The sequence below is a fragment of the Phocoena sinus genome, chromosome 21, assembly GCF_008692025.1.
Source record: "Phocoena sinus isolate mPhoSin1 chromosome 21, mPhoSin1.pri, whole genome shotgun sequence".
NCBI lineage: Eukaryota > Metazoa > Chordata > Mammalia > Artiodactyla > Phocoenidae > Phocoena > Phocoena sinus.
In genome coordinates, this window is record NC_045783.1 from 33,322,226 (window position 1) to 33,349,630 (window position 27,405).

The 27,405-nt window shown below is 50.9% G+C and overlaps 1 protein-coding gene and 2 long non-coding RNA genes across 4 annotated transcripts; 2 read left to right on the top strand and 1 right to left on the bottom strand.

The window, feature by feature from the left end:
* Positions 1-1,745: 1,745 nt before the first annotated feature.
* PLAT (plasminogen activator, tissue type) lies at positions 1,746-25,585 on the bottom strand. Of its 2 annotated transcripts, none has more exons than XM_032618540.1 (15): positions 25,405-25,585; positions 24,784-24,989; positions 14,009-14,104; positions 12,940-12,988; positions 11,218-11,355; positions 10,752-10,862; positions 10,266-10,440; positions 9,505-9,596; positions 8,131-8,305; positions 7,604-7,689; positions 6,540-6,735; positions 6,311-6,447; positions 6,033-6,173; positions 5,005-5,171; positions 1,746-2,587 (listed from the first exon to the last, which is right to left on the bottom strand). In XM_032618540.1, the coding sequence occupies exons 3-15, from the start codon at positions 14,078-14,080 to the stop codon at positions 2,429-2,431; spliced, it is 1,698 nt and encodes a 565-aa protein (XP_032474431.1). In that variant the 5' UTR covers positions 14,081-14,104; positions 24,784-24,989; positions 25,405-25,585; the 3' UTR covers positions 1,746-2,428. The 2 variants fall into 2 exon arrangements, with proteins under 2 accessions (XP_032474431.1, XP_032474432.1); XM_032618541.1 differs by having other exon boundaries at positions 24,784-24,880; positions 25,405-25,497.
* Positions 6,592-8,110, top strand: LOC116746818. The gene is made up of 3 exons (XR_004347884.1): positions 6,592-6,731; positions 7,091-7,284; positions 7,865-8,110. It is a non-coding gene; the product is annotated as an uncharacterized LOC116746818 (long non-coding RNA).
* LOC116746817 lies at positions 11,363-13,642 on the top strand. The gene is made up of 3 exons (XR_004347883.1): positions 11,363-12,533; positions 12,709-12,837; positions 12,929-13,642. It is a non-coding gene; the product is annotated as an uncharacterized LOC116746817 (long non-coding RNA).
* Positions 25,586-27,405: the final 1,820 nt, after the last annotated feature.

Genomic DNA, 27,405 nt, shown 5'->3' on the forward strand with positions numbered 1-27,405 from the left:
AACCTGCCACTTTCACAGGGGAACTTGTAAGCCAGCAGGCTAAGGTCAGGAAATCTGTGACTTACATTCCTGTGACCCATGTTTATTGAACTGGTCCAGGGACTTGAGCATTTCAGGGAAGCTGGTGTTTTCCCCTGTGAACCAAGCTCTTGGGCTTTAGAGAGTCTCTTTCCTTTGTGAGTTGAAACTACTTTTCTTCTAAGAACCTCTAAGCTGAGCAGTTCTGACAGCCTCGAGAGAGAGACAACTATGACCTCGTTTGCTCCAAGGAACAGTCGGCACTTACGCAACAGCAAGAATGGCATCATTTATGCTTGTATCTGGGGTGTCAGTGATAACAAACACTGTCAGGCAGCAGCCAGGAGTATGGGTTGCATCTCAAGAGTAGTTAAAGTCTAAGAGAGGCAGAAAGCAGCATTACTTAAGTAACATACTTGTGTGGACTGGTCTGGGAGTGAATTCTTTCTAATGAGCAGAAAAGCAAAATGGACTGGGAAAAAATGGCCCTAACACTAGCTCCTAGTCTGAACTAATAACTGGGATGTCGCTGTGTCAGCAAGGTCATGTTTAGCATCTTCTTATCCCTCATTCCTCCTTTATACTTGGGTCCAACCTAGGGAGTCTCCCTACCTAGTCTGCTCACAGGGCTAACTTCCCTGAGCCTCGCTTGGTCCATCACTCCCCTAGCCCAAGCCTCTGTGGTTCCCTGTTGCCAACAGAAGTAAGTCCAAAGCTCGGTTTGGCATTCAAAGCGCCGTAATTAAATTCCAACCTACATTCTTCTTCATGGACTTCACTTTGGACAAACTAACTCAGTTCCTCCCCAGACTCCCCCTGCCTTTTTTGCCCTCCAGATCTTTAGATTTTCATGCAGTGATATTCCTTGCCTCAGGAACTATATTCAATATCCTCTGACAAACCACAATGGAAAAGAATATGAAAAAGAACGTGTATATATGTATAACTGAATCCCTTTGCTGTGCAGTAGAAATTAACAACATTGTAAATCAACTGTACTTCAGTAAAACAGAATTTCAAAAAAATTTTAAAAATGAATGCCTTTCCCACCCCACTCCACCAGCCCAAATCTTGCCCAGTTTTTGAAAAGCCTACCTAATTCTATTTTTTCCTTAAGATTCTTTTTTTCAATTTTTCTTTTCTTTTTATTTTTATTTTTTGCGGTACGCGGGCCTCTCAGTGTTGTGGCCTCTCCCATTGTGGAGCACAGGCTCCGGACGCGCAGGCTCAGCGGCCGTGGCTCACGGGCCCAGCCGCTCCGCGGCATGTGGGATCTTCCCGGACCGGGGCACGAACCCGTGTCCCCTGCATTGGCAGGCGGACTCTCAACCACTACGCCACCAGGGAAGCCTCTTTTTTTATTTTATAACAAAAAGTGAATCAGCTGTACATATACATATAATCTCCTCCCTCTTGCGTCTCAAGAATTCAAAGATTCTTGAGTCCTTCCTGCAGCTGAATTTCAGTAAAACTGTCTGTCTGCTATTTTGTGGTCCATCTCCATTCAGCCTTCTTATTTCCCTAAATCCCTATCTTCCTGTCAAACCAAGAGCTCCTTTCTTCCCCCTCTGTACCATTTACATCACCCGGCACAGGGCCTTGTATGCCGCAACTATTCTGAATGAATGAAAGGAAATATTTCCAACGAGTCAAAGAACATGGACACAAGTAACATGAATAAAAGCTGTCGGATACTGCATGTAACAGAACGATTCCACTCTGATTCGTAGAAAATATGTGAAAAATATATCAATTTATTATTCCAGTACAGTATCATACAGGTGTACCAACAGTATAAACAAAAATGAACTGATATAAATACGCTAGAGCCTAGTTTATTAGTTATTAAAATGATACATGTCTCCTGTCCTATGATGAAAGTTATAAAGAAAAAAGAATTACACTCTACACAACAGGATTCCTTCCAAGAGGTATAGCCGGAGAAAGGGAAACCCCGACACTTGATGTGAAGGCTGGATTTGAGGCACATAATCTGGCCAGCCAGCCCGTCCCTTATTAGGAGGCTCCTGCTGGGCTTCCCTGTGACTAGAAATAGACATTCTATTCCTAATAGAATATTTCTAACCCTTCTTTCCTGAAGGATCCAGTTATCTTTGTCTACTGAAACATGCTTTCACCTTTGCGGTCCCGTTTCTAAAGCTGCTCACGTGGACAGAGGAGGTGGGCTTCTGCCCCGGGGACTGGGATTCCAGGAGGGGCTGGCGTTTACCCCTCTTCCCATCTGACAGAGTATGTTTCAGACCTGAAGCCCCGAAAACTTCCAAAACGGAAAGTACCTATGGAAGTCCATCCTCCCCGACTTGTGCTGCGTGAAGAGGCCCCCGCCGCAGTGCATCCTCGGGGGTGAAGGAAACAGGGTCTCCGTGATGCAGGGAACCGGTGCCCCTGGTCACGGTCGTGTGTTGTCCCGAACCCAGTCTAGGTAATTAGTAACCTTGGTGTACACGCCCGGAACGCCCTTCTGGCCACAGCCGAGGCCCCAGCTGATGATCCCGACCAAGATCATGTGGTCGTCCTTCATACACACCAGGGGGCCGCCCGAGTCACCCTGCAGAAGGGAGAACAGGTCAGCTCTTTGCAAAAATGCAGACTCTTTGGGGGGAGGTTAGGGTGAATGCTTGTAGTGTTCCTATGTACTCTTTAATTTTTTTTTATAAATTTATTTATTTTACTTTTATTTATTTTGGCCGCGTTGGGTCTTTGTTGCTGCGCATGGGCTCTCTAGCTGCAGCAAGCGGGGGCTGCTCTTCGTTGCGGTGCGCGGGCCTCTCACTGCAGTAGCTTCTCTTGTTGCGGAGCACAGGCTCTAGGCGTGCGGGCTTCAATAGTTGCGGCACGTGGGCTCAGTAGCTGTGGCTCACGGGCTCTAGAGCACAGGTTCAGTAGTTGTGGCGCATGGGCTTAGCTGCTCTGTGGCATGTGGGATCATCCCGGACCAGGGCTCGAACCTGTGTTCCCTGCATTGGCAAGCGGGTTCTTAACCACTGCGCCACCAGGGAAGCCCTTCCTATGTATTCTTCAAAGTGCTCAGTTCTGGGAGGGAAATTTTATCTCAGTGACCTTGGGCCTTTACAGAATCAGGTTGTAGCTACCTGGTAAAGCAGAATTGAGATCATTGCTTGTACATTTCAGGTCCCCACCCAGGCTGTAACTCCACCACTTGCTAGCTGTGCAGCCTCAGTCTAACTGGGCTTCAGTACTCTTACCTGAATGATATTGAATAATAATAATCTAAAGTAGAAATCATACTGCCTCCCTTGTAAGGTTATGGGAATTAATTGAGAGAAAGTTTGAAAAGCTCTGAGAACAATGTGTGGCATTTAGTAAAACTCCTGGTAATTGTTAGCTGTTGTCATATTGAATCGAAATGATTTCTGGTTTCGTTTTTAACTTGCTGCTAGTGAGACAGGCTGGGACCTGGGACCCTTTGCTGCAATGCTTGCACCTGGATACACCTCTGCTGGAGCAACAAAATACAAAGAAACTGTATGGGACTAAAAATAGCTGTGCGCATATTAGCTGGGGCAAATTATAGACAAGATACAAAAGACCAAAAAACTCAGTTGCCACTTATGAAGAGCCGGGAGCAAAAGCAGGGTACTACACATGCCCCCTGCACAAAACACCACCCAAGGGGTGGGCAGACCACCTAAGCACCCCCTCCTGCCCAACGCCTGGACCCGACCCCACCCTCTCCTCCTATAAGGGACCAGCTCCCCCCCGCTCAGTGAGCACGCAAGCAAGGGAACCTGTTGTTTGTTCTCGCTTCCCCCTGCAGCTGCAGGGTCCCCACTAAAGCCTTGCCTGAATTTCTTGTCAGGCCTCTGATGAATTTCCATTGATTAAGGAGGCCAAGCACCCTGTGGGTAACACTAGCTGATAGATCACGGTTTCCTCTTGCAGAGAACCTTTTGTGACTGTCGAGCTAGGTGGTGGAGGTGTCTGAAAAAACCTTTCAGAGAGGGACCAGAGGCTGTCAAGGAGCCAAGCGGGGGAGATGCTGGTGTGGTCTCCACATGAGAACTAAGCCTACAGTCCTCAGTGCAAGAGCCCGGCCCTGCTGTCTCTATCCCCTCTCCCCAGCCTCAGTGGGGAGCCCGGCACACTGTGGGCACGAAAACAGCCCAGCATGGACGGCTCCTTGGCTCTATTTAGGTCCTAAGTACACAGGTTGGTCTGTGTCTTACACCCAGTTATCATGAAATACAAGTACATACTAGCTCTGATAGGGATGCTAACACAGAGACCCCCAGAGAGTGTGCTTTCCCAGGGAAAAACCCTCATCTGAGGGCTGAACTTGAGTTCCTAAAACTTATCTCATAAATCATCTGTGTCCTACTTCCCAGGAAGGTGCCATTCCGACTTCCCTCTCTACACAATGGACTCCAGTTCCCCAGCACCCACAGAAGACAAAGATGTCTTAATTTGTGTTGCTTTATCCATCACTTTGATAGTATTTAATTGCCTGGGCTTATAGGACATCCTGTACCAGGTGGTGGTTCTGGTGCAGACACTAGGGAAATTTCCTGCAGCTTAGATTTCTTGAGTTTGGGTGACTTTTTTTTTTTTTTTTTTTTTTTGAGGTACGCGGGCCTCTCACTGTTGTGGCCTCTCCCGTTGCAGAGCACAGGCTCCGGACACGCAGGCTCAGTGGCCATGGCTCACGGGCCCAGCCGCTCCGCGGCATGTGGGATCTTCCCAGACCGGGTCACGAACCCACGTCCCCTGCATCAGCAGGCGGACTCTCGACCACTGCGCCACCAGGGAAGCCCTGAGTTTGGGTGACTTTGATCTTGCTCCAGTTGCTTTATTCTCTGAGGTCCTCGTCTAGATCCCCAGCACCTCACTGAGATGAATCACTGCTTTCTGGCTATCACTTTTTTTCTTGGTTAAGAACCTGTCGGCCAAGGAGCACTTCTGCCCTTGGAGGGGGAGGCTCAGGGGAGGAGAGAGGCTCGTGTTTACCTGGCAGGCGTCATGCAGGTTTGGTTGGTCCCCACCGCTTCGTGTGTCTCCGGCACACAGCATGTTGTTGGTGACAGTCCTGTTAAACAAATACTGGGAAGTGCAGCGGCTGGATGGGTACAGCCTGACATGGGCCTCCTTCAGGCGCTCGGAATAGAATGGAGAAGCTGAAACAGAAGAGGAAAGCGTCTTATGGTTTTAGGGAAAGTTATTTATAAACCTTTTGGAAAGAGAAAGCCGAACTTTCCAATAAGAGCTAACATTTATCAACCTTTTACACGTATTAAGTTGAATCCTATGAAATGGCCAATATTTTCTTCTTTTGAGCTACAGAAACAGCAGTTTCATAGAGTTTCACCCAGGGTTTCTCGACAGCGGCATGAGGGACATTGGGGCCAGATAATGTTTTTGCAGGGGGCTGTCCCGTGCATTGTAGATGTTCGGCAGCACCCTTGGCTTCTACTCACTAAAGGCTGGTATAAACCTCCATCCTGAGTTGTCACAATAACTGACATCGCCAAGTGTTTCCTGAGGGGCAAGATCACCACAGTTGAGAACCACTGGCTTAACCTAATATCTCATTTAAACCCCATAATCTATCCTTTTCTTGCCACTGAGTAAACGGAGGTTTGGAGCATCCTGAAATAAAAATCCATGTCTGGATCACACTGCTTGCAAGGTGCAGGGCAAGGATTTGAACTCAGGGCTACCCGACGGCAGAGTCCAGGCACCCCACCCTTAACTAAGCTCACTCCACTTCTTATCAGAACCTCCTTGAAATCTTAGGCTCTTAAAACCCTTGTGCTACTCAGACCCCTCTTGACCTGCACGGCCACCCTGTGAGGCTGGGAGGGCAGACGCTGGGGCCTCGCTAGGCAGGAACTTGCCCTCACGGTCACAGTCACGGTGGCGGTGCCTGTCCCGAGGGTGGACACTCGTGGGACTACTTTTTCCTCCCTCTGGTCAGCACATGTGCTCCGGTCCACCCCCAGATGGGCAGGATGGGGCCGAGATGTCCTCCCACTCACAGGCCTCGTGCTTCCCGTAGCCAGACAGCTCGCACTCTGTCCAGTCCGGCAGCTGCAGGCCGGCGTCTGGGAGGCAGACGGTGCGGACGGCGTTGCTCTCCAGGGCGCAGGTCAGTGAGTCCGATTTCAGCTGCAGCAGCGCTGGGAGGCGGGGCGAGGAAGAGAGCGAGGATTTCAGGGGAGAGGAGGGAGGGGGCGGGGGTCTGGGGGGAGGAGGTGGGATTGCACGCGTGTGCGTCTGGAGTTCCCGCGGCAGCAGGGAGAGCCAGACATCTCACCTATGTCATTGTTGTAAGTGTCATCATCGAATTCCTTATGGACGATGTATTTTTCTACTTCAAACGTCTGCTCCTCCTTTCCAGGGACCAGCCGGTACGTCCTGCCCAGGACCACCTTGAGATGGTTGGGAGGATACCTGATGGAGAGACGGCTCGAGGATGCTCTTCTCTAATGGGCCTGGTCTAAGGCCTAAGAGAGGAGGCGGGCGCACCGGGTTCTCATTCCTACCTCTCCTGGAAGCAGTGGGCGGCTGACAGCACCCAACAGGAGCTGATCAGGACCCCCCCACACAGAAACCGCTCTCCTGGGGACCTCCTGTTCCTGGTGAAGATGGCGGCCTGCCACGGGTGGGAGGTGATGTCCGCGAAGAGGCCTCCTTTGATGCGGAGCTGGGGCTGCTTGTACTGTCTCAGGCCGCAGGTGACTGGGGAGGGAAGGGCAGAGCCGGGGTCAGACCTGTGGGCCTGGGCGAGGTTCCTGAGCCCCATCCTGGTGTCTTGACTGGGAACCCGGGTTTCTACCCCCTGATGCACTTCTGCAGGCTGTACGGAGGGATGGAGCCATCTCCACGGCAATAAATCCACAGCCTGCGTGTGCGGAGTATCTAGGACGAGCTAAGCCCTGTATAGACACTATCCTTAACCCTCACAGCACTCAGCTTCAGAGAGGCTGGGACCTTTTTGCCGAGGTCACAGTGGCACCTGGATTAGAACCCCTATCTGACTCCATAGCCAGGGGTCTTTCTGCGATGCTTTGTTACCTCTACTTTTTTCCTGCAGCCACTTCCTGGCTTAAGAAATAAGGAGGCATTGCAGCTTCTTCCTGGGGAATGTCTACCCCACTGCTCTCCCATCGACTCAGCCGTACCTATCCTTCCAGGCCCATGGGACGGCCTGCCCCCTCACGAAGTTTTCCTAATACTGCCAGCCCACTGGTACTGCCCGCTGAGAATGCGCCATGCGTGACCTTGGTCGTGAGTTCGCCGGCAGTTTGTGTCTAACCTGCCCAGTTAAACTCTGTGTGCCCTGAGGAACAGTCTAGCCGATCTACGTGTTCACAGGGACCGAGGAATAACCATCGGTTCTCAGACGATTTCTAAAGTTTCATTTTTTTAGCAAAGCGTGCCAACTTGCATTTCTCTAGGTCTCCACCCGCTCTGGGTAACCCCGTCCCCCCTCTGTTAACTGGGTTCTGGGAGAAGGCGGGAGAGCAGCCTGGAAGACATGGGAAGCGGCAGAGGACACGGTCGGGAATGAGGCTGGGCATGGGGACGTGGCCACAGCTGGCCTTACCACACTGGGGCACGTCGCAATACTCCCACGTCAGCTGGCGATCCTTCAGAACATGGCACCAAGGCTGGGCGTCCCCATCTGGGTTCCTAGTCACACGGAGGGAAGGCTGCCAATCACATCACAAGCCAGGGAAGAGGGGAAGGCCGCCCGGCCGGGAAGGAGGACCCTGAGCCCCGGGCTGGGCTCAGCCGCAGGCCCCACCAGAGGGAAACGACTGTAACTTTCTTCTTCTGTCACTAACATTACGTCTTCATCTCCCAGCTGTGCTAGGAGAAGACTCTTAGGATGGAACAAAGGGGCCACATGAGGACAGCACAGATGAGGACAGACCCTCTAACATGGGATTTGGGTCAAGAAACCGGAGGACGTTCCTTTTCACGACAGGTGCAAATGAATAGGTTGGGCTGGGTCACATCCACGGTTCCCTCCCACCCACTGGGTCTTTCATGTAACTTTCAGCATCAGCCCCTCCCATCCCGCTCCAACCCCGCCCTCCGCGCAGACACCCCGGACCCTGCGCTGCGCACCGGCAGTGATTGTGCTTGCCTAGGCCCAGGGCCTGCGCGTTGCTCTTCCAGGCGGTGTAAATCTTGCCCATCAGGATCATGGAACTCCACGGGAGGCAGGAGGCCCCAGACGTGGTGAGGCTGTGGGTGCCGCGGTACGCCAGCCCTTTCCCCTGGTAGCAGTCCCCATCTTTTTCTGGAACACAGGAAATCTCAAACTGAAACAAAGCCACTTAAATGCTAAAGCAGGCAAGTGGGGTTTGCAGCAGGGCCTAAAGCAGAGCTGCCGGCCTGGGACGCCCAAGGCAGGCAGCCCACCACCCTTCTTCTGTCCTTCAAGCCCTTTCACACGGGGTGGTAAGTGGCTTCCATCCGGTGCCAGCCTCCATCATGGGCTGTGGCTTCCTTGATGGCTGTGTTAAGAGAGACTCTGAGGGATATTCAGGTTCGGCAGGAAAGGGTGCTGAGTTCAGCTAGCGGGGATTATTCCTGGAGCTGCTTGGGAAGCAATTAGGGGCTTCCTTGTGTATACTTGACAGGCTGCTGGGAACCTGGGTGCTTCAATGGGGGAACACGTGGGCAGACCCAGTTTTCTCAGATATTGTCCGCTAGGGACCTGAAGGATTTGTTGGACTTGGGAAGGAAGGGAGAGTATGAGCCTTCAAATGCTGCGTATTTGTCCCATTTTACCCTCTTTTCTCCCCACATGAAACTGACAAAGTATACTACCAGGCACAGATAGCACAGTGATAAGGGACCTTTAGGGTCATCGGGACCAGTGACTCCCAATTTATACCCGAGCTGGAGGGTGGGAGGAGGCTTTAGAGTTACTCTAAAGAAAGAGTTCTTAAATTCACAGGAATATCAGCATCACCTGTAGACTGAATGTACACAATTTTTGTAAATGTATATTTAGAACTTTAAAACACATTTTCCCTACTATTGTGATAAATAACATCATCATTTGCGAAAGCACCACTGAATTCACAGTACCTTTTTGTAACTGAGTGTTTTTTCAATCTGGGAAATTTTCTCACATTAAAAGTCTTTACAGAGACAGAGAGAAATCTTGAGAAACAGGTCCATTAGTCAAAAAAGAGAGAACCTCCATGCCTTCTCAAAGGCACTGGAAATCACTGATACAGACCCATCTTCTCTGTTGATGAGGAAACAGAGGGTCAGAGCTGTGCAGAGATCAGCTCAAGGTCAAACAGCTAGTTAGATGCCCAGCTTGGGCGAGGACCTAAGCCTCTTGACTTCCCTCTGACACCGAAATGATTAACTACCAGCCCAGTCCTTTGTTTCCTCGTTTGCAGAAGGACCGTCAGCGCTGTTCCCTAGACCCTTGCCCCCAACCCCGTGAGGCTACAGAGGCCATGGGGAAGCTGCACTTACCCTTGCCACAGGCTGGCGTGCTGCAGAACTCGGAGATGTACTTCCCTGCCTTGAAGACGTAGCACCAGGGCTTTAAGTCTTGGTCTGGGTTTCTGAAAAATCAGCCAGGAAGGCCAGGGGAGGTGAAGAGTGAGGCCTGCCTCTCGGGCCAAGGGCTCTGCACCTACTCCGGGGATAGAGTTACACGTGTTTGTTGTACACAGGAGAGTCAGATCGTGTTGGGTGGAGGTATGACCTTGTAATCGTCTTTATTTGGAAATTAAGCGTGGTTTACAGAGGTCCACGTGGCTGCCACGTTGACAAGGGGGGCACCGTGATGGTGAGCTTTATGGGCTAACTTGGGTACTGCGCCCAGTTGTTTGATCAAACGCCAACCTAGGTGGTGCTGGGAAGGGCTGGGTCAATGTGGTTCACATCTGCAGTCAGCAGACTTTAAAAAAAGGAGATTCTCCTCCGTCATGTGGGTGGGCTGCATCTAATCCGTTGAAGGCACTAAGAGCAAAAGCTGAGAAGAAGTTCTGTCTCAGGACTGCAGTATCGACTCGCGTCTGAGTTTCCAGCTTGGGGAGCCTGCCTACAGATTCCAGACCTACCAGCTCCCACAAACACGTGAGCCAATTCCTTAAAATAAATCTCTTTATGTATACACATCTCCTATAACTTCTCTGGAAACCCTGACAGAGTTGACGCAGGTCTTTCCCCGACTGTGGCACCTTCTCAGCAGAGAAGATCCTCCAGGGCGGGGAAGGCGGCCCTCTTACCTGCAGTAGTTGTGATTCCCGAGGCCCAGCCTGATGGCATCAGGCCTGCGCCCACTGTAGGGCTTCATGGCCAGGCTGCTGCTGTTCCAGTTGACGCACTCGGCCCCGCTCTCCGCTGTGCTCCACGTGCCTCTGTAGGTGATGCCCTGGTCCTTGTAGCATGTGGCACTGGCATCTGAGGGGAAACAGGACACACAACACCTCCCATGTGAATCCTCCTTTCATTTAGTTTCCAAAGGGGGTCTCACCTCAAACCGCTGAGGCAGTAGCTGCTGAGCTGCTTGGGTGACTGGGTCACCCCGCTGACGGGGACCACGCCAGCCTCCAGATTTGTGCCCGAGGCCCTAACCACCCTCGGATGACCCATCCCATCCCACCCCGATCCTTCCCCCATCACTGCACACTTGCTTTCCTTTCTGGGTAGGTTTGCAGGTGGGATTTCACCCTGGTGGGTCCCTGTCTCACAGCTACCCACCTGTCACTCACCTATTTCACAGCGTTTCCCAATGAACCCTTCAGGGCACTGGCAGACAAACTCTGAGGAATAGAGGGCCTGCCAACATGTCCCCCTATTGAAGCACCGAGGTTTGCTGCAACCTGTCAAGTAGAAGCAAGGGAACCCCTAATTACTTTCCAAGCAGCCCAAGAATATATGAGTCAAAGTTGAAGCGTGCTGTCTACATGCACACGCGATTCTGAGCGCTCCACAAAAACGAACTCATTGACTCCTCACAGCCGACCACGAAGTCTGAACGACTGTTCTCCCATTTTACAGACGAGCAAACTGAGGCTCACGGCCTCATGCTTTCTGCTCGGCACCTTCACCTTGGCCTAGGGCAGAGCGTGCCTGCAGCCCCATTTGAAGGGTAGACAGGCCCGGGGCCGTGACAGACAGGGCTGGGGCCGTGAGACTGGACTCGAGGCTCACAGCCTGGCTTGGGTGGACACGTACTGTTGACGGGCACCGAGTGGCACTGGGCCCGGCCACCGTTGCACCAGCAGTGCTCCACCCTGTTGCCCCTGAGCAGGGGCCGCAGCCAGGACTCATGTTGCAGGTACGTCATCTGTGTCTTCTCGTCTCTGCAGGTCACTGTAACGACAGACAGGCCGGCCTCTTTAGGGCCCGACTCACCCCAAACTGACGCCACCCCCGGCAATCTTGCTCACTTTTGGGACAATCCGTCCTTTATTCCTTCCTTGCTCTCAGCCAGAAGACAACAAAGACCCGATTTTTTGTCACCAAAGACCCCTTTCAGTTTTCAAAAACAATTTCAGATTCAGTTTATTAGGGGGCAGTGCCAATATTACTTTCCATATGACTGTGTGATCTTTACATTCAATTTCCTATGAAAATCAGTTATTTTCTTGAAATATATAATAGAATATAATTGTGTATTTCTACTATTTCCTTATTTTAGTTTCAATGAAATATGAAATACACTTAGGAAAAACAATAAAAAAGACCCCTTTTATTGTTTTTCCTCTGATGGGCCCTTGTTTTGAAGGAGTTTATCTATCAAAACACATTTATTAGGTAATACTCTAATTTTTCATTTTAATTCATCAAAAATATGCACGTGCACGCAATTGCCCACCAGAATTTTTGATCCACGTTAACATTACCACACTGAGATGATGCATTTCTGGTCCCAAACAAAGAAAATTGACATTTTAGTCTGTGCAGAAAATTTGCTACTTCCATTAGTACTTTGGTATAATGAAAATAGTTGAAGTACTCCCATTAATACACTTTCCCTTTTTCTCTCTCTCTGTTTGCAACCCAGAATGCAAACTTAAAACATCTTTAACTGTTAATGAATTGAAGCAGTGACATACGTTCACTGCCAATAATACTGCTGTTCCTCTAGAGGGCCGTCGGGGCCAGCGTACGTTTGCAGGAAGCACTAGTGCTATCCGACTGCGGAAGCAGTGAGACTTAAGCTGTGACTCACTCTGGGGAAACTTCCACCTTAAGTGGGTGTTGCAGAGCCTTCCAGCCCCCAAAGAGGTAGGTCATGAGGGAGGAGGGATGATCTGGGACCTGCAGCGGGGCCTGCAGCTCTCTAGATCAGCGTCAAGACAATTGGGCCGTGAGCACGTTTTATTCTTGGGATCCTAGTGGGAACGTTCCTTGGGTTTCTAGTCTCAACTCTAGACACGGCCTCACAGAGATGGTCTTCCCACGGCACTTCCGTGAAGCAACCCAGGTTAGTCATCCCTGAGTTACCAACCGAAGAAACAGAGACACAGAGAAGCTAGTTAACAAAGGTGCTGAATGGAGTGGGAGGCGGTGGGGATCACAGCCCAGGGAAAGGCCCTGGAGGACCAGGACTGTGCGGCCTGGCGGCTGTGTGACCCCGGACAAGTCATTCCATCTCTCTGGGCTCTGTTCTCATCTGTGTAATATTCTAATCCATTTTCCTTTGTGCCACTGGGCTTGCAGGCTCCCAGCAGCGAGCGACTCCCAGGCATCCTGACCCCTTGAGGACCTGTTCCTGTCCCCTCAGAGCCTGTGTGAGTGGCGAGACAGGGCAAAAGCATCTTAGCAGAGTCTCACCTTCACGGATTTTGAGTAAGCAGGTCACATGGAAAAAAATCCCCCCTGGAGCCTAAAGCACCCTGACCCTGACCCTGACCTTGAGCCCGACTTGCCTCCACCCCAGTGACATCTCACCTCCACCTCTGTGCGATCTGGCTCCTCTCCTGAGTCGCCTGTGGATTTCCTGCAAAGAAACCAGGGGCGGAGGAAGAGTCAGCACATGCTGGGTGTCTTAGGAATAAGGGTGGTCAAACCAGAAGACCACCATCAACCCACCAATCAGAGGCCACCTGCCCAGAGTATCCCCCTCAGATAATGGGCCTAGGTGGAATGTCCATCACCTGCCTTCCTGTCTAATTCTTTCCCCCCTTCTAGACTAGTCCTGTCCAAAAGGACTTTCTGAATGATGGAAATGTTTAACATCCAGGCCATGCGATGCAGTAGCCACTGGTCACATGTGACGACTGAGCACTTCAAATGTGGTGTGACTGAAGTGAATTTTAAATTTTATTTAACTTTAATTAATTTTAAATTAAAATAGGCACATGTGGGTTAGTGGGGTTGCATGCACCACCCCGGCCCCTGCAATCCCATCTCCTCCAAATAGCTGCCCCAACTCTCCCTTCTCTAAAATCCTGCTGTGCGGGCATCGCTCACGTGGCCTGAATGATGCCCTGAGCTGCCAGGCATCTGCAGAGAGCACGTGTGTTGTGAAGCTTCCATCCCAAGTAGATAGTACACAGTACACGGGCAGCTCGCCTGCTTCCACGGCTCACAGCGCCTGTACTGTCTTTTATAAATACTTTATGGATTCATTCAGACACATCCTTTAAAAACAGCCCCAAAGGGCTTCCCTGGTGGCGCAGTGGTTGAGAGTCCGCCTGCCGATGCAGGGGACACGGGTTCGTGCCCCGGTCCGGGAAGATCCCACATGCCGCGGAGCGGCTGGGCCCGTGAGCCATGGCCGCTGAGCCTGCGCGTCCGGAGCCTGTGCTCCGCAACGGGAGAGGCCACAACAGTGAGAGGCCCGCGTACCGCAAAAAAACAACAAAAAAAAACAGCCCCAAAGAAGGCATCGAGAGGCAGTGTTTACTCAAGTCAGAACGAGTGCCTAGGGTTCCGCTGGAAGCCTGGATCCTGAGCATCGTCCACCAAGGGGAGTGTGTCCAGGTGTGTGCCAGCACAGACAAGAGGGCACACCCACCTGGCTGGGTGAACTGAAGACAGCTCCACAGAGCAGCAGCACACACAAGATCTCTCTCTTCACTGCGTTCATCGTTTCCTCGGTGTCCCTTAAATTCTGGAAGAAGAGGGGAAGAAACCTTAACCGTGTGATGTGACAGGACCAAGAGGAGAGCGAAGTGCAGGAGTCTGCCGGTCCCCCCCAGCGTCGGTGCCCACGGCAGGAGAGGCCACGGCAAGTGTCTGAAGGATGGTGTCTTCTTACCGTATACCTTTTTTATTGCGGTAAAATACACATAACAAAATTTACCATTTTAGCCGTTTCTGAGTGTAAGTCAGCGGCATTAAGTTCCTTCACGTTGCTGTGCAGCCGTCACCACAGCCACCTCCAAACTTTCATCTTCCCAAACTGAAGCTCTGTACCGGGGAAACCCGAACTCCCTGTTCCCCTGGCAACCACCATCCTACTTACTATGACTATTCCAGGTACCTCATATAAATGGGCTTATATAGTGTTTGTCCTTTTGGGTCTGACTTATTTCACTGGGCATAATGCTCTCAAGGTCCGTCCGTATCATAGCATGGGTCAGAATTTCCTTCCTTTTTAAGGCTGGATAATATGCCACCCTCTGCATGAACCACATCTTGTTTATCCATCCATCTGATGATGGACATGGCTTGCTGGAAGATGATTTTGCCCAGACATTTCTGTGGGCTGAAGGCTGAGACCACCTCTGGCACTTCTTGGCAGCCTGGGACCTCAGGGTGCTGGTTTGGTTTCCCTTGAAGTGAGTTGCTGCCCTGGGGTTGACTAGATGGACCCAGTTGCTGCCCTGGGGTTGACTAATGTCTCGGCTCTGACATTTTTAGAGGAAACCGTAGGAATTTTGTTGCTGGCACATCTCAGAGCCAGCCTGCCTCAGATGGCCTGAGTTCTTCCACTTAGAGCGTCCATGCCTCCTTGTCCAACAAAGGAAAGTCTCCCGCCCCCAACTCCCCCCCAGCCCCCCCGGCTCCATCGGGAAACCAGCCTCTCTTTTATAGACGGGGCCTGTGAAGTGCAGATTTGCAGAAAGGAGGGGAGACATCTGGTTTGGTCATCAGACTCAGATCTTCCTGGACCCACATCCTTGGTCCCGTGTGCCTTGCCCTGGTGCTCTCACCCTCAGCAGCCCGAAGTGGGTTAGTCGGTTGGGGTGTTATTTTGTGGTCTGGCAGCTCCACTCACTCCCTCGTCCGCAAGAATTAAATCAGGGCTTTTCTTCCCTTGACTCACTTCCCCTCAGTCACAACAACTCTGGTCCCATCCCTCCCCCTCATCCCAAGCATGCGAAGGGTCCCTCGGATTCAGAGACGTCCGGGACTTTGACCCTGGCGCTAGCTCGGGCTCCTTTCTTGTCGGAGGTGCTGTCCCCTCAACCACAAGCTCCCTTCAGAGCGAGGATGAAAACATAGAGGGAGATGGTGGGAGATGCTCTGTGCCCCAGTGACCTTCTGGGCCGCTGGTGACAGGCAGAGGAGGGCACGGAGCTGTGGGGGGGGCGGGGAGGGGGCCGGACAGTCTGGGCAGAGAGTTTCCTCAGGCTCAGAGGGCGTCCTGCCAGCCAGCACACCCTCCCCTACTGTGAAGGAAACAGAAGGAAGCCAGGATCTGGGTCTTTGTTCCAATCCGGCTGCCCAGGGCCCTGTCCCGGGCAGGGCAGGGCGGTGTGCGCTTCTTGGGGGCCCCTTTCTCCCTCATTGCAGGAAGCTTGCTGCGACACACTGGTTCCAGGCAGTTTCAGAAGGAAGAACTAGGGGGTCAAGGGCATCCGAACAGGAGCCCACGGGGGAGTGTTCTGATCACGGGCGATCATTCCAGAATTTCTTGCTCAGTGTTCCTCGAATTTCCCCTTTGTCAAAATTTCCCCAAGTTCCTCTTCAATTCTCCTTCTTAATTTTAACCCAGTACTTATAACCTTTTAAAATAGGTCTTCTTAAACATATTCCCCCTCTCTCTTCCTGCTGTTAATCATTTTTCATGTTTCTAGGTTGTCCCAGCTGCATTATCTCAGCCAAGCCTTGGCGATGGGAGAGCTCTGCCCTCTCAGGGCTTTACGAGCAAATTCTGAATCAAACAATGAACGAGCCCGCGAACAGGGAATTTGATTCTTCATCTTGCCTACCAACCAGCCAGGGCTTCCAGCAAGTTCATTCCCCTCATACGCGGTGGATGCCCGTCAAGTTACTGTGTAATTTCAAGAACTCAAGGTCATCCTAAGTGGACCGCAAGTCTAGATGCTGGAAAATCGCAAAGTGCCAAGTGGAGCGTTAAGACATTTGCATTCCCTGGACAAATGGGGGAAGGGGAGCCAGGTGGGGGGAGGGATGCATTGAGGGCTGAGTGCAAAGGCACCAACAGCTGCAGGGCCTCAGACCCTTTTGCAGCTAAAGAATCAGCAGAAGGAGTGTATTTTTTCTTCTGCTCTGGGACAGCTGGAGCCCGTCTCTCTTCTATCAGTCCTTATCAGTCCTCTGCTTCGTTTGGCCTTGCTGGGCCTGGAGCTGATCCAGTGCCTAAGAGCCTCACACAAATCACATGATGGCTCCATCCTCACTGCACAAAGGGGATGGAAGCAGCTGGACGGGCCAAGTGGGGTGAGAGGATGACAAAGAAATGAGTCATCCCGCCTGCAGACAAGCAGTGCCTTCCCAAGACAAGGGAGTGAGAGGGAAGGAGGAAAACTGTGTCCTGGTTTTGCCTTGTAGAGATGGCAGGGGGTGTGGAGGTCTGGGGGCAGCGCCTGGACAAAGAACAACTGACCCCAGCAAAGCAGACCGGACCCAGGACCCTGGGGGTCCACGCCAGGGCGGACCTCGGCCCTGGACCGCAAGCTCCCACCAAAGGGAGAGGCGCCGGTTGCCCATGTGAGGCCAGTAGGAGCAGGGGATTTGAGGAATAAGCATAAGAAGTCCTTTGGAGGTTCATTTTATAAATACAAGACTTGTAATTTTTTCTGTGCTCCTTTCCTTTTGCTGTATTTAATAGTTTCCCAGAATCAAAGAACTAAAAAAGTAAGGAAGAGGAGAAAGGAAGGAAAGAAGGAAGGAAGGAAGGAGGGAAGGAGGGAGGGAGGGAGGGAGGGAGGGAAGAATGGAGGAAAGACAAGTAAAAAGAAGACCATGAGAATGACAGACTCTTTGGGGACTAGAATCCCTGAGTCACTGGAAGCATCGCTGCATGGCGGGGAGTATGGAATGATCCTAAGGCCCGTGGTCTCCACGCTCCCAAAGCCTCGGCCCTGGCAGCTCCCCCTAGCACATAAAGTCAAGTTTTGTAGATTTGCAAGAGGCACCCTCTCAGGGGATGGAGTTCAGTAGATGCAGAGCTTGGCAAGTTGACAAAGAATCTGTGCAAATTAGAAACATCAGGACACGTGGCAAATAAAGCGTGGCCTGGATTCGCAGGCTGAGCTGGCGGGCATCCTTGTGTGGGACCAGCCTGCAAGCTCTGCCTCCAGGGCGACCCCCGACCTGCCTAGAAGCGGTGCTGGATCCTGCTTGGCTGCAGAGACAAAGCGACTCTGTTCTCTGACCTCTGAACAACTGTGAATGATGACTGCTCCAGGGAAGAACAATGGTGTGGTAACCAGGGAGGAGGGTTAGTCTCCAGGAGCTGAGGGTGCCACTGTGGCTGGGAAACTAATCACGCCAGCCAGGAGCACAGGGTTCCTTTCTGCAGTGGTGACACGGGGAATGCTGATTGATGGGCAGCAGTTGTAATGGCTAGAGTCTGGGTGGGGTGAGGCCATGGGAATGGCAGCAGGACAGCCAGAGGAAGGGTCTGGGGAAATGCCGTGGAGGCTGGTCCTCAGGGTCTTTCACTGTCCTTTGCAATGACCCGTTCTGTCCACCTGCCCCTAGAAATTTCTGCTCTTAGGGAAAGAACAGATACGCTCATTCGCATATGGTGTGACTGCATAAAAACTAATGTGCTGCCCTTCCAAAAAGCATCTATATTTTGAGACATCAAATCTGCTCCCAAGGATGCAAAACCAAGAGGGCTAGACTCTCAAGGCTTCCTCCAGGGCTGACATTCTGTGGTTTCTATTGTGAGAACAGACGCTGTGTGACCTGTGAAACATTTATACGTGCGGATAAGTACTTTCATGGAAACACTCAACCATATCCCATAACGTGACCTGCAATAAAGGTCTGGACCAAAGCAGTCAATCAATCGAGTTCTGTGATTCTAGGTACGAACAGTGTAATTGCCCGGAAGTTAAAGAGCTTGAGGACTTGCAGTGTCTACTTTTGGCAGCAAGAAAAAGGCAGAAACGTGAGCAAGCTGGAGGCCCATGGAAATTGCAAGGGAAAGATGAAGGTAAATTGAAACTGTCATCAAATTTTGCACCAGTGTGCAAGGTTTGCTACCTTAATCTTTGGTAAAGAGGATTCTTGGGATGTTATTGCTTTGCAAAGCTTCTCTCTGGAAATCTGAGTAAGAGAAAGTCAGTCTCCAAGGACACCAATACTCCAAAATGACTCAGGACCTTAAGACAAACAACACCTTCCCCGCCCTGCCCTCCCCTCCCCCCGCCCCGGGCAACCAGCATGCCAGGAGGGATGCCAACAAATTAGAAAAGAAACGGTAGGTCAGAATGCCTTGGAACAGCAAAGGCATGTCACTACGTCAGGGCAAGAGATGAAGTGAGATGGGAGGAGGAAGCCGGCTTTGGAAAGGGGGTTGAGCTCCCACGAAAGCACACCTGTGTCTGGACCAGCGTCAGAGCCTGGGACTGGAGCCGTTAGCTTGGTAGCTCTGGTCCCACCTATACAGGTCCTGCTTTTTATAGAGCTCCTGCTCTCAGAGTAAAAACCATTTCCCAAAACTGCCATCACAGAAGCAATTCTTAGCTTTTCCCTAGAGATGATCATACTAAGTGAAGTAAGTCAGACAGCGAAAGACAGATACCATATGGTATCACTTATATGTGGAATCTAACTTTAAATAATGATATAAATGAACATATTTACAAAACAGAAACATACTCACAGATTTTGAAAACAAATTTAAGGTTACCAAAGGGGAAACATGGAGGGGGGAGGGAAAAATTAGGAGCTTGGGATCAGCATACACACACTACTATATATAAAATATCAATAGATAACTAATAAGGACCTACTGTATAGCACAGGGAACTCTATTCAATATTCTGTAATAACCTATATGGGAAAAGAATCTGAAAAAGAATGTGTGTGTGTATATATATATATATATATATAAACTGAATCGCTGTGCTGTACACCTGAAACTAGCACAACAGTGTAGATCAACTAGACTCCAATAAAATTTTTTTTAAAAAGTAATTTTTTTAAAAAAAGTAATCTCTTCCTGAACAGAACTCTTTATAGCTAAGGAAAAAGAGAGGAGTCTGTTTCTTATCTAATTGGATTGATTCCAGTGAGGTAAGTAGGATAAAAATCCTCTCCTGGCACCTCCCATCCACTCCCATCTCCACTGTTACTCAGGGCAGAATTCCCTGCGATGCATCTTCAAAATATAGGCACATGACCTGTGTCCAAGTTTTATACGACATCAACGTACTCAGAACAATCTGTCCTGAGCATTGCCACTGCCGCGCCTCTCCACCGTCTGCCAGGTAACCCTGCTTATCTGGAGGAACTCAGGGAGTGCAGCTGTGGGTCTAGGAAAATAGAAGTCCATCTTGCCTCCTGTACAGTAAAAACAAAAGAAATCCTTTCCTTATAAACTCAGACCCTTGCAAAGAAAACAGAAGGTTCAGCTGGCAAAGCTAACTTCACGAGTCAGTGCAAGGACATGTCAGCCCCAAGTCTGAATCTCAACAAACCTGCAATCGAATGATAATCTAAGGGAGAATCTTGTTCAGCGATGAGCTCGTTTCGCCTGTTCCTTCCTCTCCCTAAAGCGAGCATTACTACAAGGAATGAAATACGCAATCATTTGATAATTCTTCAGTCCCCTTCCAGATTTCAACACACGTAAATCAGGAGAAAATTAGCAGCGGCTTTCCTTGTATTGCTATACGCGGAACTCCGTCCACATTTTATGAGGCTCACATGAAAGTGGCTGCGATAGCACATTTTTGAGAAATGTGTGTGGATGAATGCCACTTACTCATCTGGTACGGGAGTTGTGACCCCCTGCCAGGCATCCATTGAATCATTTAAGTCAATATTGTCACCTCATGTTTGTGGATGAGAGAATTGAACTTCAAAAAAGAATAAGGAACTTGCTCTGACATGACTCGTCTTGTAAAGGGAGGAGTAGGGTCTCAAGACACCCGGTTCTACCGAAAACCCAACAGTTGCTCTTTCTACGACTCTTACTGGGTCCTGATGCTGGACTGTCGTGTTGATGTGCTCAGAGTTGCTGTGCAGAGGAGCTGCTGCCTGGAATGCTGGGAGCATAGCCTCTGGGGCCTTAGTTCAAACTCTAACCACCGCTTACAGGCTGTATGTGGTTCCCGGTTTTCTAATGGGCTAGTCCTTTCCACCCTGCCTCACTGTGGTGGCCATTAGCGAAGAAGCAGGTAAAGCCCCCAGTTGCTGGCCTGCGCACAGCAGAGTTAACTCTACAATACTTACTGCCAGGAGCGCCCTTTGGACGGGGGGGAGCACCAAAGTTCACAGCTTCTGCTTGGAACGTTGACTAGAAGGGAAGCCAAGTTCTATGGGGTCATCGTCAAGTTCAAGTGTTAATACCAAGTCCTGTCTCCTAGGTCATCTGGAGATCTTGTGATAACCTGTAACTGGATTCTTTACGACTGAAGTCAAGTTTCATGCCCTTCAGCTATGTGCACAGATCAGTATTAACTGGAGTCCTTATTTCCTGGGTCATGGGGTGATGTCTTTTACCCGATTTTCAATCTGTTATTTTGTTCACCTTTCCCAGGCCTACTTACACCACACACGCCAGGGCCACTCTGGCCTCTGAGAGGAAGGTGGAGTTCGCGGCCAAGGCAGCTACAAGGTCAGGCCCTCAGTACTGATAAGGGCTGTCTGATGCAGACCATGCAAATGTTTGAAAACCAGAGACACTAGGCAAGAAAAATAAGGAAACTGGAGCTTCTCAGAAAACAAAACCAGATCTACCCTTTCTCTCTGCAGCCCAGGTGGCAGACACTGGCTCTCGCTGCAAAATAAAACAAATTCCTCTTTTGTGTGAACATGACCACATGTGAATAACCAGCAGAGACCAGTTATTGGTGGGCTTTCTGTTCTATATTATTCATAGTAGGATACCGGGTTTAGCGTCCTGCCCCCCCCGCCCCCGGGTTAGAGGCCTCTAAACAAGGGGCCTGGGAGCCTCCTGGGTGCCATCAGATTCCCCATCCCATCCACCTTGACCCGAGCCCTGGCTCATTCTGGTTTCCTCTCTTCCTGAATTCACAGGTGATTTACTCTGTGTATCACCAAGAAACCTGAGCACCAACCATGCACCAGGCACGGGCTCTGCGGTATAAAGACACATACGCTCCATCCACAAAACCTCATAGTCTAGGAAGGGGACAGACAAGTAACTAGACAAGCACACCCCACAGATCAGTGCTGTGACATGTGGGGGTCGGGTGGGTGGAAGGTTGGCACACAGAGGAAGAGGGGGTCCTGCTGGGACGTGAAGGAGGGGATGCAGGTCACTCTTGTTGAGGTGGGCGCTGGTCGAAGTGGGCTTTCTGGAATGGACACTATATAAGCTGTTTGTCGAACAAAGGCAGGACTGAGCCAGGCACTGGAGAGGTGTCGCTGGCCCAAGATGGGCCCATTGTCTGGGGCCCCGAGTAGTGGCAGCAGGCAGCCAGAGCCTCTTAATCTCCAGCACGAACACCTTTCTTTGCGCAAAGGAGTCTGAGTCACACACCCCAAGCTCTCCCTTGGAGGGTGTCCCTAGGAGGAAGTGTGGCTTGGAAAGCCCGAGAGTCCTAGGGATGTAGGGGCCTTGGGGGAGGAGTTCAACTTGGATTCCCTAGTGTCTAATTGTAAGTTAAAGGAATCCTTGCGACTCTGTAAGAAACAAAAAAGGCTCTTAATACAAAGATCTCCTAGTATCTGGGTTCAGCCTGACCTTGAAGTGGTCCGTCAGAGGTTCCAGGTGGAATCAGGCCAAACCTCTCCAAGCCACTGTGTATGTATCAGGAGCGCCACGTAGCCCTCCGGTGCAACTCAGCTGAGCCCACGGCCAAAACTCACCTTCCAGATCATGGCCATTGGTGTGGACGGTGTGGGCAGTGGCTAAGGACCCTTGACTCTATCAGTTCCACAGGAAGAACAGCCGCTAGCACTTCCTGGGGAATCACGATCAGAACCAGAGCTTGCCTGAGTCGTGCCTTCAAAAACTGTTTATGAAATGCCTGCCATGGACTCGGCACCCGGTTCCTTTTCCCTTCATCAGAGGTCTTAACTTTCAGGCGATCAAAAGGCTTCTCTTTCCCTCTACACCCTTCTACAGAAGTCTTTTTCCCAGGAAGGAAAGTGGAATGTAAAATGCACCAAATCTCACTAAGAGAATGTGCTGTCCTTATACGTAAACAGACACCTAAGCCAATAGCAGGAGACCACGTAGCTGGACTTGGGGTTGAGCCAGGGCAGACGGTCTTGAGGATTCTTTCTAGCTGGAACTTTCCGTGAGTCTAAAGCATCCTCACTTTTTATCTGGCTTCACTGGAGACTCACCACTTGGTTTTGTGAGCTGGTCGACTAGGGTGAGGTTTACCACCTGAAACTAGCGACAGAATTTTTCTCTGTGCAAAGCGAATGGCCCAGAGAAGGAATGGACAGAATATTCTGGTCATTCATTGATGGCCATCTTATCAGAACAGAGCTGAAAATCACTCGTAGAAAATAGGAATTTTACTCTGAGACTGCAGATGCCAAAGAGTCATCAAAACTGAACACTTTAGCTCAAAACCCAAATGTTCCCTCCCCACCAGATACTCGGTATTCAGAGAAGCACGTGGATTTTGAATTTTGACCGGAACTCAGCCCACTATTAATGCCATGAATCATGCTGCCACCTCAACCTCTGATCCAAATAACCTGCCCAAGCTCTGGAAGCTTTGGAAGATCTAAAGCCAGCACTGCTCCTCCCAAATGATCATCTAGCCAAAGGGCCCCTTACACTGCTGTAAAACACCAGGACCAGAGGAACTCCTGTAGGTGGATTAGTGACAGACCCCACCTGGGCTGTAACTTCCCCAGATGCTCTGTGGTGCTGGCTACCCATTTACAAAAGCCTTACATGGTGATGGTGGCTTCAAGTCACACCACCAGGGGTGTGGCTGGGTTGCTTGTTACAGTCATTTGAAATATACTGATCACCAGCTCTGCTCACCGACATGCTAGGTCCCCAGGTCCACGAGTTCCGCCTCCATGAGCAAAAACTAGTAACGGGATCATTTATCTTCCCCTCGAAGCAGGAGCTTTTCCAGGCTGGTGCAGAAAGCACCTGAGAGCAGCAGCATCACTGGGAGACTCTGATGTGGGGATCCACAAAATAAACTGAGATGGTCCTGGAGGGTCTGCACAGAGACTGCGCCATTCAGGCAGAGAGCAGCCTGTCACCTGCTCGTGACAAGAGCGATTCAAGGCTGGTGTCTCTGAGAAGGTTTTGGGTGGAATCAGTTGATGGGTAGGACGGAGCTCTTTCTATTTCAATATTCACGGCGTCTCTGCTGTGTGCCCCATCTGGCTTTGCTCTCACAGGAAGCACTTACCCGGCAGCCCAGTCTGACCGTCATCTATTGATTCTGGACCAGTCAGTGTCTAGATCCCGGGATGAGTCTCCTGTCCACTGGCAAGAATTGCTAGGACGCCCTTTGGAGGGAATTCCACTTAACGGTTGTGTTTCAGAATTTCTTCATGGGATTGCACACACATACACACACACGTGTAATTTTTTTCTGTCATCCACCAGCTGCTGCAGGAGACCACCATTGCTATCCACATCAGTCATCACTACCACACGGCTTTGGGCTTGAGTTTGTCCTCAGTTACCTGAGAGCTCCTTCCTTTCCCTTTGCCCTCCTACCCTCCCTCCTTGGGAGGTTAAGAAAATAAAGATAATAGCACTGAAAGCCTAGAGAGCCTCCTACGGTCCCTGCAGAGTGCTCTGGGAATAGAAGACACTGCTGTTATTTTCCCCTGTAATTGAATAGTCCTCCAATAGCCCCAGCCCTTGCACCCCAGGCAAAAAACCTGCCGTGGAGGTGGGGGACAAGGGGGGAGATCAGAGGCCTCCCTGGGACTGTCCTCCACTTCTCCCGCCCAGCACTTCCCTCCCGCCCAGCACTTTCCTCCCGCCCAGCACTTCCCTCCCGGTGAATCCTCTGTGGGCAACTCACTCACTGCCCAGCCCAGCCTCAGTTTCCCCATGGGCTCAGACCCCGCCCCCCAGGAACCCTCTCAGCTCTGACCCTGTCAGCCCATTTCACATTTCTTGCCCGTGAGTCATAACGTGTGCCCATTGACTATTCAGAGCATTTCTGTATCATTCTTTTCACTTTTCCCTTTGCAAGCAGAGATTTCCTCTCCAGGAAACACAACCGTTCTATCCTCTCTCTTCCCCTGACGACCTGGCCCCTGCAAACACTTCAGCCCATCCCAACGAGATGCACATTCAAAAAGAAATCTCCCCCTGGACGAGGACTCTAGCTAATCCCCTTTTGGCCTGAATTACAAAGTCGGCCCTTCGGTGTAGACATTCCTTCATCGGCTCAGAAAGACTTTTAAGAGAGAGAACAGAAGCTGGGGTACAGAGAAGCACAGAATCCAACCTACCACCGCCGCGAGCCTTCTCCCCTCCTCCGAGAGCGTCCTCTTCAGCCCCAGGCTCTGCAGGACCTCGGCTCTGCTGCCCCTGCACAGCTCCCGCCTCCTTTAAATTTCAAGGCAGGGGGTGGGGTCAGTGGCTCCGGGTGGGCGGGCTTCTCTGTGGCGGGAGGATGCCCAGCGGACAAAGCCACAGGAGCCAAACCGGGGCGGGCCTGTTTATATAAAGAGGGGGAGGAAGTTCCATGAAAGCAGCACTGCCCATCCTGGCTTGAGGCCAGGCTGATTATTCACGGTTCTGATGTCTTTGAATCACAGCAATTTGGGAGTTGGACGGGACCTGAAGAATCCGAGTCTCGAACTCCTAAAGGGAGCCTGAGGATCTGCTAGCTCTAAGACCCCCACTGGGAAAACAGGCGTTTACGATTCTAAACAAACACACGCGGAGGGGACAGGGTTCTTCTGGAATCTCCAGCAGTAACTCTGCCGCTCCGGACACAAGAGGTCGGAACGGCTAGACTGGTGGACCGGCCGCCCTCCGGGCAGAGGAAATGCCAGAGTTGGAGCACCTGGGGGGTGGGGACACAGGTGGGGACACAGGTAACAGGTGGGTGGGTTCCACCTCCTCACCTGCAGTGGAAAGTGCCGCAGCCTGGAATCAGCCACTCCCCAGGTCTGTCATCTTGGGGGAAATCATTCTGTAAAGTGAATCCGTGGTCGCTGAGGTCTTTTCGGCTCCCGAGCTCTCCAGCTGGGCTGTGGATACAGGTTGGGGCGCTGAGCCGACGCTCTGCCTAAACGTGGCTGCGCACGCCGGAAATTCCACCCCTCCCCCTACCCCCGACACCGGAGAAGCGTTTCAGTGTTCTGGAGTTCGTCCTTAAATGTAAATGCCCCCGTTGGGCTCGGTAACCCCTTGCAGAGGACTCATAAATAAGGGGGCACCGTGTAGGGGAAAGCGGGATGCTTGAATCAGCTCTATCAGGAGTGAGGGATGTGACCTCAGTCAAGTTTTTCAATTACGCTGAACTTTCGCATCTGAGGTCATGTATGGATTAGAGAGAGACACTGCACACAAGATCCCTGGCACATCCCAGGGTGCAGTCGGCGGCATGTGTTATGTCGATGTCTAGCCAGCACCAGGCACCATTATGGTGAGAGAGAAGTAAGAGAAAGGATGCCAGAGAGGGCGCAGGAGGCTGGATGAGGAAAGCGTGGGGTGACTGGCCGGCTGTCCCGTATTCTGGTCCTAACTATGCTCGTATTTGTCAAGTGATGAGAGCTGCTTGAGCGGTGGGACAATAAGTCAGTCGTGGACAATGTTGAACTGTTTTTCCGTATTTTTATCAAGCCATAGGTCCGCCAATGGCTGTTACAGGAAAGGGGCAATGGGGGACCGAGTCAGGTACACTGGCTGCACGTAAGCATTACCCACAGACAAGCATCGGATAAGCTGCAGCAGTGGGAAGGGGCTGCGCCTCGAGACGGTCTACTCTCCTGTGACATGCTTTGCCGTGATGATGCTTGGAGGGTTGTTTTTTTTTTTTGCCATTTCTATTCAGCAGGGTGGAAGGGAGGTGGTAATAGGACTTTAATTTGGGCTCCGGTAGAGGATGAATGATCCCGTTTAAATGCTTAGATCACACAGAGACAGCAGTCTGGGTAAGGGCTCAGAAAGCCAGGGCAGAGACCCTACTGGGGAGGGGATGAAGGGCAGGATGTGATTAAAGAGGGGGTAGGGAGAGTCCTACCCCCCATTCTGCCCCCACCCCTGCCAGGGTGCCTGCAATTTCACCTTTAGAAACATGATCCCTTAGTACATATATACAATGGAATAGTACGTATGGGGTCCTGAGGTGGACCAAGGGCTGTGGATTGAAAGGAGAGAGTTTTCTGGTCACCAGCAGGTGCCCCCCGGTGCTTTGCTGAAACACAACCAAATGACTCAGACCAGTTAATATCCTGGTCCTAGGAACGGGCCTTTGTGTTCCTATTAGCATGAGAGCGTTTTTCTCTTTCCTGGATTCTGGGGAAAGTGGGAGTAGGGAGGCTGCTATGATTACAATGAGAGCATTGATTTTAGTCACAAGATTCCTGTGGAAAGAAAAACGAAGAAATGAAAATAAATTTTGGTGAAATCACATCCTGAGAGAATTGTATCAAAGGACTTTGCTTTCAAGGAAGAGAGATAAAGCCCAGGCCCAGATAACACGGAGACCAACTGGGCACAGGGAAACTGGAAGGAAGTATTCCTACAGAATTCCTCCAGGGCTTTCCCAGCTGATGCTGTTTCTGCTGTGGCCCCCTCCTCTGCAGCATCGTGAGTCACCAGCCCCCGACCCCTTATCACCCAAGTGGATCCAGGGATGGGCACAAAAACGAGAACCTCACTGAGACCCCAATCAGCTGAGTAAGAAATGATGTGATGTCTGGAAACTCAAAGAAAAGAGAGACAGACAGGAGGCTTATGACAAGGTGGTCTGGCACCAGAAGACAGAAATGTTGTGTACAGTCTAAGAAGTTTTTTTTTTTAATAGAGCAGGTTCTTATTAATCTATTTTATACATATTTATGTACACATGTCAGTCCCAATCTCCCAATTCATACCACCACCACCACCACACCACTTCC

Excerpts from the sequence above, each read along its gene's own strand:
- PLAT (XM_032618540.1), bottom strand. The coding sequence starts at position 14,080 with ATGAACGCAGTGAAGAGAGAGATCTTGTGTGTGCTGCTGCTCTGTGGA. Across the intron at positions 7,690-8,130 it reads GGCAAGCACAATCACTGCCG|GAACCCAGATGGGGACGCCC; the intron begins GTGCGCAGCGCA and ends CCGTGTGACTAG. Across the intron at positions 6,174-6,310 it reads CACTTACAACAATGACATAG|CGCTGCTGCAGCTGAAATCG; the intron begins GTGAGATGTCTG and ends CCCGCCTCCCAG.